The 19904-nt window shown below is 56.7% G+C and overlaps 1 protein-coding gene across 1 annotated transcript; it reads right to left on the minus strand.

The window, feature by feature from the left end:
• Positions 1 to 11986: 11986 nt before the first annotated feature.
• On the minus strand, positions 11987 to 15223 carry TFF3 (trefoil factor 3). Its single transcript, XM_025863575.2, has 3 exons — positions 15079 to 15223; positions 13603 to 13749; positions 11987 to 12487 (listed from the first exon to the last, which is right to left on the minus strand). Exons 1-3 carry the CDS (start codon positions 15158 to 15160, stop codon positions 12474 to 12476), a joined length of 243 nt encoding a protein of 80 aa, XP_025719360.1. The 5' UTR covers positions 15161 to 15223; the 3' UTR covers positions 11987 to 12473.
• Positions 15224 to 19904: the final 4681 nt, after the last annotated feature.

Here is a 19904-nt window from a genome sequence, read left to right on the forward strand (position 1 = left end):
GAGGCGGGGGAGAAACCCCCTTGCACACTTTCAAGCTCAGCTCAGCCTGTCGGTAACATCCAAGCCTCCAGGGCAGGAAGGCAGGGTGAAGATGACCCTCAAGCCCAGCCTTCTCCTGGGTGTAGCTGGATTTTCTGAGAACTACTGCCCCTTCTTCTCATCTTTGTGCAAACGGAAGGGTTTAGCCTTAGCCCAATTCTGTGTGTTGCCTCTGAACACGCCAACTTGAAATCATTCCTCCAACAGACCTTTCTGTGGCCTCCTCACGAGCACACTGAGGCCAACTAAGGAAGCCTGGTTTGCATTTACATAAAGCTGGTCTGCATCCATGGTGCATGTGAGCATAGATCAGGCTCAGAGCCCCTGATGCCTCCATGGTCTCCAAAATAATCTCCTGGTGTCAAAAACGAGAAAACAAACAGTGGTGCACACTAGGTATGCCAGGGCAAGGGATTGCCGTCGGTGGGGGCACAGTGTAGGGGCATTCCGTGGCATAAAGACCATTGTGAAGCTGAAGAGGAGGGAGCAGGGGCATCAAAGTGTCCTCGTTTGATCACAAGCCCAGAGGGAGCCTGCTGGCGGTGTCTGGGTTCCAATTTCTGAGGCTGTGGGGGAGGAGGAGGCGGAGCCTGCCTGGGGAGTTTTTCCACAGCTAGCGGGCGGGCTGGCCTGGATCTGTCCCTCCTTCCGGGGAGATACCCCATGACCCCACGACCACCCGGCTTACAGCCCAAGCTGAGGACATGGCCAGGGGCATGTGAGCCTTTCCACTGGGCTCCGTGGTTTCAGAGCTGGTCTTTCAGCCCCTACACAGGAATACCAAATTTTGGGAACAGCACGTACCCCGAGCCACATAAATAAGAAGTAGCAAAACTCAAAATTATTACATGCAGCTCAAGTTTTCCCAGCAGGGCAGCTCCTCTCTCTGTTTGGGAGCATCTGCGTAAATGGAAGAGAGAATCCAGTTGACCACCTGTGGGTGCCTTTGGCCTATGCTTTGCACGTGAATATAAACGTGGCCCTGGTTTTGTGCACAGTTAAGTGGTTTTCCCTTCTGTTCACCATAAGCCACGTGCTGTGAGCACTGCATGAGGGAGCGGCTCCCCAGGAGCAGCAGGGCCAGGCGAGCTGGGTGGGATGCTGAGACCCGGCTGGTGGGCGTCAGAGCCCTGGGCCCAGTTCTCGAGGCCCCCAGACCAGTCTCCCGGGAAGGAGGCTGCAGAAGGCCCTTGCTGCCCCCCAGCACAGGTGCACTGTTTTGCCCCTGCCTTCCCTGCTCAGAGCGCTGGCCCCTGCAGCAGATCCTAGCCCAGCCATGGGACAGTGTGGCAGCTTCCCGAAACAGTGCTTGCCCATTTCTGCAGGACAGGTTACTTAGACGACCTCCCCTCCTGGGGGACCTTGAAGGTGCCCTCTCCTGCCAGACGAATCCATTAGGCCTGAAGGAGAGGGTGAGTCATGGGGAACGCAGGGTTAAGGTTGAGAGCCCTATATTCACAGTTTCCTGGAGATCCCAGGCTGCCACCCAATCTGGGTCTCGGTTTTTCTGGAAGGATTTCGATGGTCATGGTAGCTCTTTGGGTTATTATAGTTTTACATTTTTTTTTTTTTTTACAATTCTATCCTTAGGTACCCCAGGGGTGTCTTTTCTGTGACATTTGGAATACAGGCTGCCTGAGTTTAATCATAAATAGCTCATTTTTAAGTCCTCGGCCAATTAAAAATGATAGAAAGGATCCTATCATCCAAATTGCTAATAAAATGGACCACCAAAGCCACATGGGGGGCTTTCCATTTTTAGAGTCTCATGATCCCTGTAGAAGGGGGGGAAAGGTAAGTTTCTCCATAGAACATGTAGGTTTATAAAGTTACTCTCTGTAACCAACCCCTTTCCCCCTCATTTGTTTGTGTCTTCCTTTGTAGACAGATTGGTGGGAGAGCTGAGTCTGGTGTGAACTGTTGCCTTTTATTAGATGAGCAGCTACTTAGTGTCATCCCTTGGTTATTCCAAAGCAAGAGTCAACGCAAGCAACGTTTTCAATCAGCGCGCAAACATGTGCGAACGTCTGTATTATCTAATCTGTGATTGCATAAGCCCTGTTTTTTATGACACTGGATGGGTGAATCTACAGTGATCTTGCCTTGTTACTTAGCGAATACTGTCGCACTCAGTCAGAGGTTTGCACTGTGGTAGATAAACGCAGCATCTATAAATATCTACACATATATTTACAAATGACATCGGCTCTCTCGGGCGCCTGTACCATCGGCTGTCCTGCTCCACTAGCACAGAGACTCGAGCAGACCCTAGAATGTGAGCTCTCTAACTGTACCTTCCAGGCCGTGGTCCTGGTGTGGATATTTCTGTAGGGTTATTCTCCTTAAGAAGATTTGTACGTGCATTTTTTTGCAGACTTGAACTTTGTTTTCTGAAATTAGATGCCACTTATGAAAATGTGACATAAATCAAATAAAGCATTGTTATTTTCAGATTTCTACTTCACTCTCCTTCTTGCTTCCACAATGTCTGCTCTCACACCTGCCAGGAGAACTGGGCCTGGGGTCTGGTGCAGCCTCACTCTTTTTTTTTTTTTTCTTTTAAGATTTTATTTATTGATTTGAGAGAGGGAGAGAGAAAGAGAGCAAGCAGTGGGAGGGGCAGAGGGAGAGAGAATCCAAAGCAGACTCTGATCTGAGCACAGAGCCCAACCCGGGCTCGATCCCACGACGCTGAGACCATGACCCGAGCTGAAACCAAGAGCCGGACACTTAACTGACTGAGCCACCCCGGTGCCCCGGGAGCCTCAGTCTTAATGGAGCAGTTCCTTGGGTCGGTGTTATAACAGATTTGGATTAAGCTGGGAAGAAAAGAGCTCCAGGGATGTTGTGCTAAGCCCCCACTTGTTCTGTGGGAGCACGGGGTCAAGTGCATTTTCATGGACTATCTCGTTTAAACGCCCCCCAAGCCCAGGGCGGGACTGGAGAGCCACAGCCAGCCCCATTTCACAGGTGAGGAAGTGAGGCTCAGAGATTAGACCACTTGCCAAGGCAGTGGCGGAGGCTGAATTCAGAGGGTGACGGTCCAGCTGAGGAGCCAGGGCTCTTGGCCCCTTCGTCACCATCCCGCTGTGGAAAGAAGGCACCGTGGGAGCCGAGGAGGAGCATCCATCTGGTCACAGGAGGTGGCTGGGGGAATCCATCCCCCGTGACCAGAGGAAACTTCTCCCAGGTGTTTTGCCGTGGGGCAGGATGATGGGCGAGTGTCTCCAGGAGTCAGCTCCGGGGGCTTTATGCGCTGGGGGCCCTGTATAGGTCAGCACTGGGGTTCAGGCTCGGCCTGGGTGCAGGTGTCACTCTGGGATCATCACCTGGGCATGACTGTGATGGGGAGGACCAGGTCACCTTTGCAGGTGTGGAGGAAGGTGTGCGTGCATCGACACACAGAGAGAAAAGCCACTGCCCGGTGACTCAGCACTTCCCGTCCCCTCTTCCTGCCCAAGCTTCTCCGTCCCCAGACACTGTGCTGTGCTCCCAAACCACTCACCACCTTCCCCCATCAAAGTCCCCATTCCTTCCACACGTTTTCCGGATTTATCTTTATTAGAATCTTTAAGTAAAAAAATTCTACATGTTCATTTTAACAAATAATACGAAAGTGAATAATCTAGCCCCCAGCCCATCCCAAGCACACCCCCGTGAGGTTCCCAGAGTTGACACCAGATAGCAGTGTATTCACCCTCTGCTTTTAATACCCAGAGAGATGGACACGACACCCCCAGCCCTCCACCCTTTGCTTTCCTTCCTTTGCACGGCGTCACGGACAGCCCTCCAGACCAGAGGGTACAGTGCTCCCTATTTTTGCTTCAACAGCTGTGTGACACACCATCGTGGGAATGTTCCAGAATCCCTGCAGCCATTTGCCTTCTGATAGACCCTGTGGCTGTTTCTACAATAACCACCAGGCTTCAGTAAATCTGAAAATTTGGAAAACAGTCTTAAACTGATATCCTTACAACGTACAATTTGAATCACAGAAGCCTTTTTGGAAACGCAAGTGGAAGGAAATCCAAAAAGTAAAATAGGTGCCTGGAGAAGAAGGTGGGGACCTGCAGCCCCCACGTGTGCCCCCTTACTCCCACGGTGCCCCTGAGGGTCCCACATGGCCAGCGCTCTGTCCCTAGCCTTCCCATTACACCTGGACGTGGGGACTCTTGGGGTCTGCAGGTGTGCAGGGGGATGGGAAACCCTCACAAAGCTGCCAGGCCTCGGTGATGTTGTCAGGAAAGATTAGCCCAAGAGGGTCTTACCCCACCCAAGGGTGCTAATCTTTGCTGATCACCATGGCCTTGGCAGTCAAAGTAATTACTCTTGTTGGCAACCTCATTCTCTAGAGAGGCAATGACAGAAGAAACAGGGGTCCAACCCTATGGCAGGGTACCCTTCTTGATGGATCAGCTGATGCCCGCCCAGCTGCTTCCCTCCCTCTCTGCCCATCCTGCTGTGTGAGCAGCTAACTGCATGGGTCTGTGCTCAGTGCTGCCACGCTTGGGAGATGCCAGTCTGGCCACAAGCAGGAGAGCCGGCAGCCTGGCCTGTTGGCACTGTGACCTCGGGACTCGACTCGTTTCTCCCGATTCCCTCATGCGGCTGTCATCTTTGAGAGTAGGTGGCAGAAGGAAAGGGGGTCTCGGCACATGCCAAGACGGAAAATTCCCCTGTGTAGGTGAGCACTAGGACCAAAGCCAGGGGAGAGTAGTTGTGGGTGTCCAAGGGCTCTCTCTAGCGGGCGCTGGGGCTGTGCCGCGCGGGGCCGCCGAGCCTCCCATCCCTCCTGGAGGACGGAGCAACAGGGAGGCAGGTTTGTAGGGTGGAGGAGAAGAGGGGGGCATCTGCGCCCCACAAAACCAAGGAGAGAAGGGCTGCAACGTCCAGGCCAACAGGGCAAAGGCAGCTGCCCGGTGAGAAGTGGCTCATAACTCTTGTGCCCTGAGCTGCAGAAGGCAGAGCTGGCTCCACATGGAAGGTGACAAGGCCCCCTCAGGGGCCATCTGGTAGGACCAACGGCACTGGGGACGAGAGGAGCCGGCCCAGACCATGGCCCTTGGTAAAAAGTCTTGGAAGCCAACTCAATTCATGGAGCAGAAAGTCAGACATTGTGTAGGTCGGTAAATCAACAAAGAGAGATGTAATCACAATTGGGTTTATAGATAACATATACGGGGAGAGAGAGAGAGAGAGCTCATTTAATATGACATGTGCCCTGCTAAAGTTCACAGCTGTCCAGTGTCCTCACAGAATTCTGCAGCTGCTACCACTCTCCAGTCCCAGATTTTCGTCGCCCCCAAAAGAAGTCCATCACCAGTCGCCCCCCACCCCTCCAACCCCCCGGCGGCCACTAACCTACTTCCTGTGTCCATGGATGTGCCTGTTCTGGGCACGTGGTGGGGATGCAATCACGCACCGTCGCCCTCTCTTAGCAGAAAGCACAGGTAGCTTTCAAAAGCAACACACAGCATAGGAGAAGGATCACCCCAGCTCAGAAAGGTTGAGACACCCCGCCCCCCAAAAGTGTTAACAGCCGACCAAGGCACGTACCCATGACAGGAAGTAATAATCAGGTTTAATGGCCACAGTGTGAGTGTAAGGGGGCAGAAAGCCTAGCATTCATCTCCCCTTTCCACCAGCAGCAAGGGAGTCTGGCTTCTCCTGGGCAAGTCAAAGTTCTCGTTCTGTGGGTTCTGGAAGGTTCTACATATGTGTATCATGCTCAAGTCGGTGAGGAAGATATTCGATCTCAAAATGATCCCTGGGACCATATGGAACCCAGTCATTATGTGAATCCACCCTGAGCCACTAAGGGATGCTCACTTTAGAGGCGCCCTGACCAGCAGGTGGAGGTGTAACAGGCGCCCTTTGGGGCCCCCCGGGGTCAGCTGAGTGGCCAGGGTGCCCCATGGTGCCATGAGGGGCATCATGCTGCCCGTGGCCCCACCAAAGCAGCCAGCTCTTCCCAGCATTGAATTGCAGCAAGGCTGTGTCCTTGGGTGAATTTCTCTCAACTTCCTCATTGGTAAAATAAGAATAAATATGTGATTTTTCACTGCAGTTTGAGTAAAAGGGAGAAAGAGTCTCCAGCTCACACTATAGCACTTCCTGGCCCCCAATTTTAACATTGGTTAGCGCTCTCTTGGGTGCTCTAGTAACATCGGCTGTCCCCAGCCAAGAACATTGTTTAAAAATCCCGAGGAAGACCCCGTCTCTCTTGGAGATCCACCTCCCCCCCAACCCCCGCCACCGGCCGGTCTCACAGAACTCAGGGAAAGAACTGGGCTCTGGGGGACTTTGGGCTCCTGGCAAGCAAGTAATTAGAAGTAATTGCTCAAACTTAGTTTGTCTGCATTTCAGCACTGAGTTTTTAAACCTACAGGAGATCACGAAGGGATCTTTACACGAGGGTGAAACACAGGACCGGGGATGTAATTTCTGCCCCCCATGTCTGTTGCGGCTGGGAACATGAAGCAGAACAGAATGGCCCATGTGTGGCAGGTGCTGTCACCCGACCACACTCTTCCAGAAGGGCTCCTCCTGGTGCGTCCTCAGAGGCCAGCCTGGCTGGCTGCAAATTCCCGACCAAAATACTACCTGGCTCCGTGTCTGTTTCCTTCTCTGAAAATGGGGATGGTACCACCCCCTGGCTCTGTGGGCTTGTTTAGGAGCATTCGGAGAGTTAGCAAATCTCAAGTGCTCAGTTGGTGTCTGACACCTGCCAGGTTCTCCATCAGTCCTGGCTTCCAGGTCTACCACCGGCTTCTTTCCCCTCCTCCCCCCAGAGGCTACTCTACCCCGTGCCCTGGCCATGAACCCAGAAGGACCCCCCTCCTCTACTCTGAGACCTTGGAGCTGCTGGGGCTGGGGGGTATCTGCAGACCCTGGAACCAGACTCTGGGCTTCGGTCCCCCTCTCTGCTGTGTGACCTTGGGCTCTTGAGCTCATGCTCTGTGCTTCCACTCGCTCACTTGTAATCCATACCTCGCAGGGCTACTGTGGGGCTCCATGAAGTAAAATGTGTGAAACAGGACAGCCCTGCAGCAATGAGCCTTCCTTAGAGGAGGCTGAGCCGCTCTTTTATCATGTGTAGGGGGCAGGGGACCCAGTGCCCCCCGAGACCCTCGTCTCTTCCATTCCAGGTCTCTCCCCCAGCACAGAGCACCTCTCTCGGGGTGGGAGATGGAGGGAATGGGCCGCACCTGGGGTTCTGCTCAACCACACGAAAAGGAGAATGAGGAAGAACTTTGAAATATTGGCAAAGATGAAGTTCTCCCTCAATTGATGGAGACTGGAGGTCGGCAGTGAAGGGGTGTGACTCACCCCTGCGGGGGTCCTAGGGTCTTCGACACGCAGGTCAGATCGGCACCAGGATTTCCAAGCGTTGAAACTGGGCCCTTCGGTAGGTCAGTGGCATGAGGACAGAGTGAGGACGGGAAGGAGGGATCAGGCAGTGAACAAAGGAGGGGCCACGGTGCTCTAGGGCTTTTTCCAGCTCCACCCCAGCCCTTGCAGCCCTGGAGGGGTGCAGACCCAGCTACAGACCCAACCTTCCCAGGTGCCCGCCTCGGGGTCCCCCAGCAGGGTTCCTTGGGAGGGGTCAGGCTCGGCAGAGTGGGCTGGGTGTGCATGACCCCACGTTTTATCCCCTGGGCCTCGACAGCTGTGGGGATATTGGGGAGAAATGGATTGTTTTGGAAAGCGGGAGCAGAGCCCCTGAATGGGAAGTAAGGTGCAGAGTGCGGGGGTGATGGGGCAGGTGTGAGCCAACGTCTTGTTATCCCTGCTTCCGTGGGCCCAGTGACCCTCTGTCATCTGACCTGCGGAAGAGGGGGAGGGGGCTTTCGGGAGGTGGTCCTAGGGGAACCAGAGAACACATCTGCCAGCCTTTGGGATTTTTTAAATTCAAAAGCGTGATTCAGGTTTAAGATTGAAAGGATGGGAACCAATAGAGGCCAGGGAGGCAGGGGGCTCTGGGGCTGCCCTGCTTGGGGGTGGACTGGGCAAGAAGAGGCAGGGGGCCCGACCGGGAGACGAGGTTCTGCCAGCAGAGCCCACCTCTTTATACCAAGGATTTCACAAGACCCCTTTTGATCTCTTGAAAGGAAGTTATACTTAATAATTTTATACTTAATAACATGCCTACACACAAAGTAAAATAAATATGCATAGTGCCCTATAAAATAGGACAAGTAAAGGGAAAGTGTTGGTGGATGGAGCAACATCATGCGTTTCCATGTGCCCACACTCCACATGATGGCCCTGCACAGGCCCCCCCCCCCACAGCGAGGGCACCACCTAGGAAGGCAGGGAGCCCCAGGGCCAACAACTCACAAGCCACGTGGGGCCCTGTCCCTAGTGATGCCATGTTCGAAATGATCCACTTGGCCAAAGCTCCAACCTCAGTGAAGCCTTCCCTCTATTCACATCAGCCTGCATTCCCGGGAAATCCCAGCATCTCTAGACTTTGCAAAAACCCAAATAATAACTTCATGTTAGGATTTACACAGAAGTAGGCTCTAGACTCAAACCGTTATAAACAGGTTTGTGGCTGCCCTTGGCGTCCAGCAGGAAGTCCACAGGATGCCCTGGCGCACTGCAGACCCCTGACAGTCTGGCTTTGTGTCCACTCGATGCCAGTAGCGCCCCCCCCATTCATATGACGCTCAGAAAACGTGCCACGAGTTTCGAAACATCCCCGACGGCTGTGCAGAACCACTGAAACCCACTGGTCAAGACCATGTGTCCCTGGGCCCCCATTGCCCCACCACGCCTTCAGCCTGTGTCTTGGCGACACCCTCCTGCCAAAGACCACGGGAGCACACATGCTGTCAAGGGGGGGTTGATGGACTTGGGGCAACAAGGGACACCATGTACGGTGGGGCGCCTTGGTAAGACAGCATTAGAAAGGATCAACTTATATAGGACTTGGGGGACATTCACGGAAATGGGGCTTGGCTCAGGATTGGGTGCTGGCAGGAGGCAGAAGCAGCTGAGAGATTGGGTATCCTAATAAATCCTATCTAGAAGGCGGAGGAATGAAGCCAGGCAGTGGCTGGGGAGGGTAGGAAGCTGAGGTACACATGCCAGCCAGCAGAGGGGGCTGGTGGTCCCTGGGGGTCAGACCAGGTCAGCGGGCTGGCTCCCGGGCTGGGGCTGGGGCTGGGGCTGGGGGTGTCTCCCTCCATCAGGGTCAGCGGTCTGGCCGGTTGCAGGTGCTCTGTGAACTCGTTTGCGAGCATACCACAGCCCCCCATGGGCTCGGGACTGGGCTAGGCTGAGGCATGGAATTGAAGGGAGGGGGGGCCTGAATCTGAGCAATCAAGATAAATGGTATTTTACTGGAGTACTTTTTAAAAGTGGCCTGGCAGGGTCCCCAGGTTGTCTGTGGTCTTTTGGGCCCAGAGGCTTTACGGGGACGCATGAACCACAGGTTTTGCTTGCTCCTTTGGTTTTTGACAGGCTGGAGAAGAGTGGAGATCTTGAGCCCTGGGTCAGCATCTGCCTCTTAGACTTGGAGATCCAGTCCTCCCCAACAACCCACTGTGCGTTCATGGTTGGGTGTCTGCCCTGCGCGGATGGAGGTGCTGGGATTCACCCTGCAGACTGGGGTTTGCTGGGCCTCTGAGGTTTTTGGAAGCTCCCCAGATGACTGTAACATCTACATCCATTCTTTGAAGTAGTCATGAGGCTATTGGCTTGGAGGGGGGTTGTGTGCTAGCATTCACACTGCCCAGGACCCCCAGGGAGCATGGAGCAGACGGTCCAAAGCATGACTTGCATGAGGATCCCCTTTGCCCCCCTGCGGGAGCAACAGAAAAAAGGGAGAGAACTTTGAGCCCCAGGACGAGATGGTTAAGCCCCCACCCAGATGATTCTCCTGAGCAGGGGGGGTCCCTGGAAGGAGGCCCCCGTGCTGGGGGTGAAGGTTGCTTCTGCATCTGAGTCTGACCTGGGGTCTCCCCAAGTTACCCAGGAAGACACTCTCAAGCCTGGAACACGCAACAGTGGGATGGCAGACATAGCCTGTGAGTGGGGGTAGGAGGCAGGACTGCCCCCCATGGTGGTGTCTGTGGCTTGGCCAGGCCTTGGGCCTCTCCTCACTCTGCAGGTGTGTGGCCACACCGGGAAGCTGCATATCCCCGAGGGCCCATGTGGTCCCCAGGTGGCGAGCCTCCTCTGAGGGCCTGGCAGCCACAGGCAGAGGACACAGAAGCTCTTTGGCCCCCCACAGCGAGCACCCCTGGGCCGCCCATGAGCCCGGGGCATCTTCCATGAGCCCAGGCCCCGGGCGCGCAGGGCCACGGAACTCGCGCTGAGAGCCACTGGGCGTGAGGCAGCCCCGCAGAGGCTTGGCGCTGTTTGCTCATCTCCCCCCTGGAGCAGGTCAGGGGGGAGCCCCGGAGGGCAGATCTGGACTCGGAAACCCCAGGACTGGCAGAGAGGAAAGACAGGGGCGCGTCCCCTCGCTGGGGGGAGGGTGTGGCGAGCGCTCGGGGACCAGCGCCTAGGGGGTTGCTGGCCGGGCCCAGGTGTGAGGACTTGCTTGCGGGGAGTAAGGCACGGTGTCAGCCGGGGTCTTGCCCTCCCATCGGGACCTCGAGGGACACATCTGCCCACCTAATGCTTTCTGCTGACGGGAGCAAACTTGACCCACCACCCACGGGACAGTGAGAGCCAAAGGTGACCAATCTGGAACATGCCTGAAGCCTTGTTGTAACTGAGGAAGGGGCAGGGGGAGGAAGGGGGGCCCCCAGCCTCAGGTTCTGGGTGGACCCTGTCCCTCCGGGGCACAGGGGCAGACAACAGGCAGTCCCGGGGCAGGTGGGGAGCACAGGAAGAAGGGGTGTCCAGATCAGGGCTCAGGCATGGCAGACACAGGCAGAGACGGGTGGGCTGTCACCATCGACGAGGCTGTGCAGCCGGAAGCTGCAGAGCCGGGCCCCGGAGGCCGGCTGGGTAGCAAGGGGGATGGTGACAGCATGGCCCCGTCACCAGGGTGACCTCTGAACCCCTCCAGCTAAGATCCGGCCCGGCCTCCAAGGCTGGGCTTGGTCTGTGAGGAGAAAGGGACACACAGGCAGAGGGAGGGGTCTGTCCAGGGGAGCACCGCTGTGGGTAGCACGTGCTCTGGGGAGGAGGCTGCGCTTTGCACCTGCTGCGCGGTCTGAGGTGTTTCCAGAAAGGTTCGCTCCCTAGGTCTGGCAGGTGTAGTGGCTGGACATTAGAAGGAACACATAGGGCTTTGGATTTGGAGGCCTGGGCATCCTGCCTTGGCCTCCTCATAGCAGACCCCATTGCGTGGGACTTTTAAAGTCTTTTTCCTTATCTGTAAAGCAAGGGTAATGATATCTCACTTCCGGGGACATCATCAGCTCGGGGCACCTGGCCCCAAGTGCAGACCCCAAAACAAAGCCTGTTGTTCTCATGGGAGCCGGTGTCTCTTTTCAGTAGGAGGATGACTCAGACCAAGAGACCCCATTTCTGTGAGCTGCTCTATTTGTTGACGGCCGTCCGGCAGGAAGGAGCACGCGGGGAATCGAATCTCTGGCCATGACAGGGTGTGGGCGGCAGACACAGCGTGCAGGACGCCCGGCCCGAGCAGAGGGTCGCGCTGAGCTTCCCACCCGGGGGCCCTGCGTGACATCGGTGGGAAGGCACGTGTCCCAGAAAGTTAGGGACGGAGGGAAGAGCTCTGCATCTAGGGGTCGTTAGGACTTCATGAGAACCCGAGACAGAGTCCTCATGGTGAGACTAGCTCATTTCCTCAGAAAGCTGCCTCCGTTTTCAGAAGAAAAAGGTAAAAGACCACCAAGGGGCCACAGCTATTACACTTGACTTGCAAATAAATACAAAAAAGTGCCAGTTGGTAAGATGGCTTTATTGGTTTGCTCTCTTCACGAAGGAAGACATTAACCACCTTTTTTTTTTTTTTTGAAACTTATATTTGAAATGTCTTTTCTGAATTTGCACGAGGTGGTGGCCACTTGGAAAACCACTGGGCCTCCCTGCGGTGTCAGGCTTGGTCTGAGACCTGCCACATCCTCATGCAAACAGTGCAGCTACTGAGGGTCATCTTTCAGCTCGGGGGGGGGGGGGGGGGGGACTGGGAGGCCCTGGGCTGGAGGCGCTCGCACCCCCTCCCACCACCCCCATCTGGGAGAGGCTGAGAAAGGAGAGCCACTTGGCAGAAATAAAACACAAGAGCATGGAGTCTCAGGAAAGAGGAACAGCCCTCATGCTGAGTTTGGGATCTTTCTTTATTCGTTAAGACATCAGGCCCCAGGCCTTAGCTTTCAGTGAAGGGGCTTGCTGGGAGCAGGGTAGGAGAAAAGCAGGGATGAGCCACAGCCGGCAGAGGACACAGGCAGGGTGCCCCGAGTGTGGAGGGTCATTTCCCGGGGTGTCCAGGGCCAGTGGACGTTGCTTCAAAATCTGCATTCTGGAAACAAAGCACAGGCATGCATCCCCATGACCAGCCTCGACCTCACCCACTGGGTGCCTGGCTTCTCAAGGTCAAGACAGGCTCCAAGGTCAGTGCCTTGGCCTGCGTTCTCCCCAGGTCACTAGGAAAGCGTTGAGTGTCTGACCTTGTGGAGAATAGCCATATGTCCCACCAGAACTTAGGGGTTCAGGCAGGTGATAGAAAGGATGGGCCTCGGCAGGGCCGCTGTCAGCTCCCAAAGGAGAAGGTATAACCCCTGCCCCCCGCTGAGGGGCCCCAAAGACTGGGGACAGCCAGCAGAGAGGCAATGGACAACTCCCTCCTGGTCCCGAAGCCTTATCTGGGCCTCTGCCTGGATTTGCCAGGAACGGGGAGGAGGCCGGGGGCAGTGGGCGGGGGCCCCATCATCCATCAGGATGCTGGCATCAGCCGGAAGGCGGCCCCACTCCCTCATTCCGGGGGACAAAGGGCGCACGTGCTGATTCCAGGAAGGTGCCTTTCGTAGGCGCCTGTGTCCTTCTTAGAAGATGAGCCGGCACCTGGACTGCCAGGTGGCTTCTAGCAGACCTCACGCCCCAGATGTGGGGTGGGACTGACGGAGCCAGGGCTGCACCCCCCCCACCCTGCCCCCGCCCCCGCGTGCGCGGACCCCTGCTTGTGGCTGCCCCGGGCTTCCCCCGGAATGGCAGTCCCGGCCCCGCTGCACCGCGGGTGGAGGCAGGCTGGGGGAAGGTGGTGGGGTGCGGGGAGGCACCGGGGCTCCGTGCCTGGGGCCGCCACTGTCTGTCCCGCCAGGAGCACCTCACAAACGAGACAGGGCTTTGTTTGCTGAATGTGGCTTCAGACACTGGCCCAGCTTCCCAAACCTGTGCATTTTCCACTTCGCTCCAGGAGAGTTTTTAAACTAGCTCCCTGTACGTAGCACCTCGACTTTGAACACCTTTTCGAAACAACGGCTTTTAGAGTCGGCACAGACCCCTCAGCAAAGGGACAGCAGGGGCAGCCCCTGGCTGACGCCTCCGCCGATGGACAGCCGCGGCGCTGGGGGCCCTGCCCGGCGTGCGTGGCCTCCGGGGACCCAGGAGGGATGCCGTGCCCGCGGGGCCGCTCACCTGTGTCCTGCAGAGGCTTGAAGCACCAGGGCACCCCGTGGATGCTGGAGTCGAAGCAGCAGCCCCGATTGGTGCACTGCTCGGGGGTGATGTGGGGGTAGCCACAGTCCACCCTGTCCTTGGCCGGCACCTCACACAGGTTCGTCGCTGTCCCAAACAACACCCGGTCAGCGCGGGTGGGTCTGCTGACTTCAGTTTGCCAGTGCGCAGCCTCCCCCCGGCTTCTGAGTTCAAAGCAAATGACCCCCCTGAACCCCAACACCTGCTTGAGGAGGACGCTCTTCCCGCAGAAGGTTTTACTTGCCCTGTGGGAGCTCTGGGCCTTGGCCAGGGTGCCCCTCGCACTGTGTGCCCCCAGGGTCCTGTCAGGGGCCCGTGGGCCGCGGTTCCTTCCCCCTGGCCATCTGGGGGCCCCCAAACCCAGAAACAAGGTTCCCCTTCACTGTTTTATCAACACAAACTGCTCCCTTAAAGAAATGAATAGTATAATAGGAGATACACACTTAAAACAGAAAATCACAATGCAGGCTGTTTTCCCTTCCTTTTCCGTGTCTCCCTGTCCCCCAAACCCTTGGTGTGTCCCATCTTTCTGGCACATCCTTCCGTCCTCAACACTTGTTTTTGAAGCAAGCCTATGTTGCTCAAGTTCTGCAATGTTCGCCTGGTCACTTAACAGGATTTTCCTTAGGAAAACAGAAACCACAGGAAATCCCTGAAATCCTCCCCTATCCCTGCCACTGGGTAATTCCTCATTCCAGGGCTTCCCGAACCTCGCTCGCGCTGGGATCCCAGAGACACTGTGGCGTGGGGGGCGGGGGGCGCATCCCGGGCTGCAGGATGTGCAAAGCCGTCCGGGTGACTCTGGCGGGCACCCAGGCTGGGAGCCGCTCCCTTCGGCACCTGATAAGAGCCACACCCTAATTTCTTCAAACTTGGGTGGATGGGACAGCCACACCCCCCACCTGCAGGTGCAAGGCCAGGGCTAAGTGGAAATTGTCCGTGTGCACTGAAAACATTCTGGAAGAAACCGTATTCATTGGTCTTTCTGTTTGGTAAATGCGCCAACACAGCGTGTCAAGACCTCTCTGGTAGATGAGAAATCTGCGGCCAAGAAGGCAGCGGGGTGGTAGGGTTGGCAGAGGCTGCCAGCCAGGCCAGATTCTAACCTGGGTTCTAACCTGGTCCCAGCACCGACTGAGAGGGTTGCATGCAGTCAGTTACTAACTTCCTGAGCCTCGGTTTCCTTGTCTGTGAAATGGAAACAGCAAGACCCAGTTGGTAGGGCTATTGAGAGGAACCGTGTGCATCCGGTAAATGGCAATTGCTAGTTAACGTGGGGGCCTGGTCACCTTCCTCAAGCCCCCACACGGCCCGCTGAGCCTGCATCTTGCATCCCTTCTCCTCCTCTGCCCACCCCACGCCGGCCCCGGCCCCCTCCTTCCTAAGGCGTGAAGAGGAAGCCTGAGCAGTACTCACACAGGCCCTGGTACGCTGCTGCCCAGCTGGAGGACCCCAGGACCAGGAATACCACCAGCAGCCGGAGCGCTCTGGCCTCCATGGTCACGGGCGGGCGGGCGGGCTCTGGGGACCCGTCTGCTCGGCGAACTTGCCACGTCGGCCAAGGGGACGCCTTTATACCCCGCTGTTTGTACAGGTACTCTGGCTTCTGTTTGCTTGGGGACGGCCCTCCCCTCCTCTGGCCGCACCTACTTTTCCCTGCGCTGGACTGTGAAGCCCCCGGCGGCTCATCTTCCCGAAGGGGGACAGGCCAGTCTGACCCCACCGCCGTGGTAGCAAGCCAGCTGAGAGGCCAGACTCCGGTCCCCGGTTTACCACTCCTCCCTGGGGAGCTGGGCTGTGAGTCCCAGGCTAGCCTGGCCTGGGGGAGAGGATGAAGGCTCAGCGTGGGGCTGGGCAACGGCCAGAAACCCGGCCACGAGCAGCCCAGAAGGCAGTGACCACGGCGCCCGGGACCAAGACCAGCCTCGGGGACTTGAAAAGACGAGTCCCGCCCGGGATTCAGGCCCGCTGTGCGCGCATCTTGTTCCTCCCTTGTAATTCTTGAAAATCCTGTTCTTTCTGTTTCTCTTGTTGACAGCAAGAGTTATTTGTTATTCTTAAGTACACTTTCATAAATGTATTTGATACACTTATTCAATATTTTAAGAAAATTGAGTTTGATAGATTGTAGCATTCTGATAAAAATAGAATACATGCAGTAGGTTTTGAAAAAGCAGACAATCCAAAAAAGTCCTCTCCTGTCCAGAGGTATCTGCATTTAACACTTTCTTAAGTATTTTTCCAGAAATGTTCTCTCTAGACCTAAGCACGTTTTTAACCCAAATGAGCACTTACTAGATGTCTTTGTTCAGCTTGTCTTCTTTTTTTTAATGAAAGATATATCCTGGAAATTATTCTATAACAGCTTATCAAAACAAGACTGGGAATAATTATACCCATCTTCCAGAGGAATGAACTAAGGGCTCCCGACATAAGGTGCCTGTCAGGGCTTCCTCTCGTGGGCCCGGCAGAGCCGGGATCCAGGAAGCTGTGTAGGACCCGGAAGCAGGTGCACCTGGCAGGTCACCTCAGCCCCCGGTGGGGGTGCGGGGTTGGAAGGGGACCTGAACTACCCCGGAGTTTGCCCCCAGGGCTGTCCTCCACCCAGTGACTGATGGGGCCTGGCTCTGCACGCGTTGGCGATGAGGCTTGGGTCCCACCTTGCAACAGCCCAGGCCTAGCCCTTCCTACGCAGCAAGCCCCCACCGTCTGCTCTTCACCCCCTTCTTCACCCCTGCAGGCTGAAGACAGAGCAATGTCTGTGTTGTTTTCAGGGCTTTGCTTTGCTCCCAGGAGAGTGTGTGCCCAAGCTGAAAGATGGCACAAGTTTTGTTATGAAGAGATCATCGTAGAGAAAATCCCTGGGAGCCTTTTCCGGACAGACCTCTGCCTTTGCACTCCCCATGATATCCTCAGGCCCGGCCAGGTTGTGGAGCTGGGCCAGGTTCCAGGAAAGCCCAAACACCCGGGATCGGGCTTGGAAGGGCCAGCTGTTGGAACGCTGTTGGGGCGCCCTGGCTTCCGTCTGACCGCACTTGGAATCCCCTGGGGAGCTGGACCCATACGGATGCTGTCCCCTGCCCGTCCAGCCTGGGCAGGTCATTCAGATGAATGCTGGTGAAGCCGGCACCCAGAACCACCACCACAGAGGAAAACCACCCTGCCTTTTGCTTCGGTTTAGCTCAGCTGATGTCAACGGAGCCTGGGGCTTGTGCTGAGGTGACAAATCCCTGCCCTTGAAGAGTCCCCCGTGGACAAACAGAATCATGTTGGGATTCTGATGGGAAGCTGAGAGATTTGGCCCTGAGTCACTTTACCACCTGTTCCTCAGTTTCCCTGCCTGTCCCAGAGTGCCTCACTCACGGGGCCTGCACGAGTAGGTAACGCAGAGCTGAGCCAGGCGCCTGGGGACATACGTCCGTCGCCCGCCGGGTGTGGCCCAGCAGCCGAGGCCACCGAGGGTCCAGGCTCCCGGGTCTGATGGGGCATCCGTGGCATGGGGACAGCGAGAGCAGAGCTCGGGCTGCCGGCCAGGGACAGCACTGACTTCTCCGAGGACGGCAGGCTTGAGCTGGCCCGTGGGGACTGGAGCTTTGGGTACCTGTTTGTGTGGGGGACGTCCTGTGTGTTCCTCTTCTCTGCTCTAGTGAACCCTCCAGCCAGCGGCAGAGGATGGGGTCCAAAGAGTCCACCCTGCCTTCCAGAGCTCACGGGCCTGTGGCCGTCCCCAGCCTCCCCGCTCCTTTTGAGGGGGACGTTCATCTTCCAGGAATGAATGAACACCAGACCCAGGACTGGTCACCAGCCCCGTCCTAACAAGGGGCTGCCCTGGGCGCCCCTGAATCTAGGGTGAGCACCCCCCGGCTCCTGCTGGGGGCTCTCTCCTTCCTCGGCCTCTGACATCTCTCCTCTGCTGCAGTCTCCCTGGCCATATGCCTGGACTGCCCTGGGATCCCTCCTGCCCTGGGCTTTGTGTGCCAGTGTCCCAGGGAAGGTGAGGTTCCTCCGGACGAGTCCAAGCAGCGGGCGGTCTGGCCCTGAGTGCTGGGGCTGCGACCTCCCACCTGCAGAGTGCATGGCCATAGGCAAGTATATGCCACAAGCAGGGACTGGGTGTGGATCGAGGGCGAGGTGCTCCACCTGCTAGTGTTGGACCCTGAGGACACCAGGCAGAGCCCCTGACCTCAGAGCCCACAGTCCAGTGAGGGAGAGTAAGTCTTGATTATGTGGATTGTGATGCAATGTGGTAAGAGCTGATGGGACGCCGCCCAGCAGGCTTCTCGTTGGGAGTGCAGTCTGAACTGGGTCTTGAGGAGTGAAGAGGAGTTCACAGACGGGTGAGGGTCTGAGGGTGTCCCCGGCAGGCACTGCTAACTCACCCAACACAAGAGTCAACACGGCCTACGCAGGCTTATATATTCTGTGCTACCTCTCAGCTCACTAAGATTGTCACTCTGGGTTATTCAAGCCAGCGGAGGGCCAGATGGGGGGAAAAGACACACAGTCCGGTTAATTGGTACACCTGGGTTAGCCCTGGGCTCACACACCCGCCGGGGGAGCCTCCTATTGACCGGCTGTTACTCATTCTACAGCTGCCCTGGGTGTGGGCGCCTCCCTCTGTGCCCTGCATAGAATTTCCTCCTGCTTCCTGGAGGGGGGGGTTCCAGACCCTTCCTGGAGGCTCCGGTCTTTGGCGTGGTTTACACTGAGGACAAAGGGTGGGGGGTAGAACTGTGCAGATGAGTCCCCCACCCACTCTGGAGAAGGAGGGGAGAACAGAGGGTGAGTCAGGACAGAGGCCGAGCGCCCTAGGAGGCCCCTCCTGGGGCTTGCACCTCCTGCCCCCGGCGTATATGGGGGCATGAGACGCCCCTGGGTGTTCTGGAGGAACGGACGTCTAGCCCGAAGTCTACTGCTGGTGGTTTCCGCCACAGTAGCTCTAACCCCAGAGCTCCCGGGGGCTGGGGCTGTTGCATCAGCCCAGCGGCTGTTACAACAAGGAATGTGTCCCAGGAATGAGTTAGCTGATGACCCAGACACTGAAGGGAGAGAGATAAGTCAGAAACAAACAGAGCTAATAGCTGGGAGCAGAAGTGCCTGGGGGCACCGGGCCCCTCACAGGCAGCCCCGCCTTTCAGGGCGGCCTTTTCTGGAGTAACTGGACCCGCTCCAACAGGAAGCCCAGGCTCGGGTAGTTGCACTGACACAGGACAGGGAGATGACCCTGACCTGCACCTGTCGCTTGCCAGCCCCTGGCGCGGCCCTGAGCCGGAGGACGGCCAGGAAAGGCGGAAGATGGCCCCCTGCCGACCTCTGTGCATTTCCCTGTGAATCCAGCCATGTTGCCAAGTGACTTCCCAAGAGTGCTGGAATGGATAGTGCCCTTCCCAAACTCATATCCTTCCTGGAACCCCCGAGAATGGTTTGTTTGGAACTGGGTTGTGGCAAGTGTAATTATTTAAATGAAGATGAGGTCGGACTGGAATGGGGTGGCCCTTAATCCAATATGACTGGTGTCCCTATAAGGACAGAAACACAGACTCTCGGGGAGATGACATGTGACAATGGAGGCCCGGGCTGGGGGGGATGCAGCAAAGTGCCGAGGAGCGCCAAGGACTGCCTGCAGCCTCCAGGGGTGAAGGAGGCAGGAGGGACCCTCCCCCAGCGCCCTGGGAGGGAGCCCCGCTTCCCCACCTTCATTTCAGACTTCTGGCCTCCAGAGTGCGAGGGAAGAGCTCTCTCGCTGGAACCACCTAGTTCAACGGCCTTTGCTACACTCGAAGCACAGCTAGCTCTGAGATCTACCTTCACTTGCATCTTCTCACAACGGGGAGGAAAACACACAGCCAGAGACCTGGAGAGCTCGTGTCCCGGGGACCTTCCCCTTTCCCACCCTGACTGGGCTTCCCAGGAGCTCCGCCTGGTGCTTGGTGCCCCTGCACCCGGACCCCGTCCATCCTGCCAACCACAACCCTGTGCTTCCACGCCCGTCCTGGGCCTGCTTTGTCCTCCCTGTGCACCTCCAGTCTCTGGTCTCTACAGATCACTGGCCATATGTAATCAGGCACCAATGTTTGTAGAACCCTCTCCTGCACTCCCATACCTCACCCAAATAGTCGTCAAGCAGTCCTTTGTTCTCATTTCCTTGTCTCAAGGGAGGCTAAGACAACACAGGCTGGTGGGCAGTTGTGAGACTCCCATATCCTGGTTGAAGCTGGGCCAGGCGCCAACCCCCGAGGCCA

The sequence above is a fragment of the Callorhinus ursinus genome, unplaced genomic scaffold, assembly GCF_003265705.2.
Source record: "Callorhinus ursinus isolate GAN/ISIS: 27379988/994484 unplaced genomic scaffold, GSC_fseal_2.0 scaffold75, whole genome shotgun sequence".
NCBI classification, from domain to species: domain Eukaryota; kingdom Metazoa; phylum Chordata; class Mammalia; order Carnivora; family Otariidae; genus Callorhinus; species Callorhinus ursinus.

What these genes read in the sequence shown, in the direction of transcription:
- TFF3 (XM_025863575.2), bottom strand. Translation starts at nt 15,160, where the DNA reads ATGGAGGCCAGAGCGCTCCGGCTGCTGGTGGTATTCCTGGTCCTGGGG. An exon ending in AGCAGCGTACCAGGGCCTGT is followed by an intron (nt 13,750 to 15,078) that starts GTGAGTACTGCT and finishes TGTTTGGGACAG; the next exon opens with CGACGAACCTGTGTGAGGTG.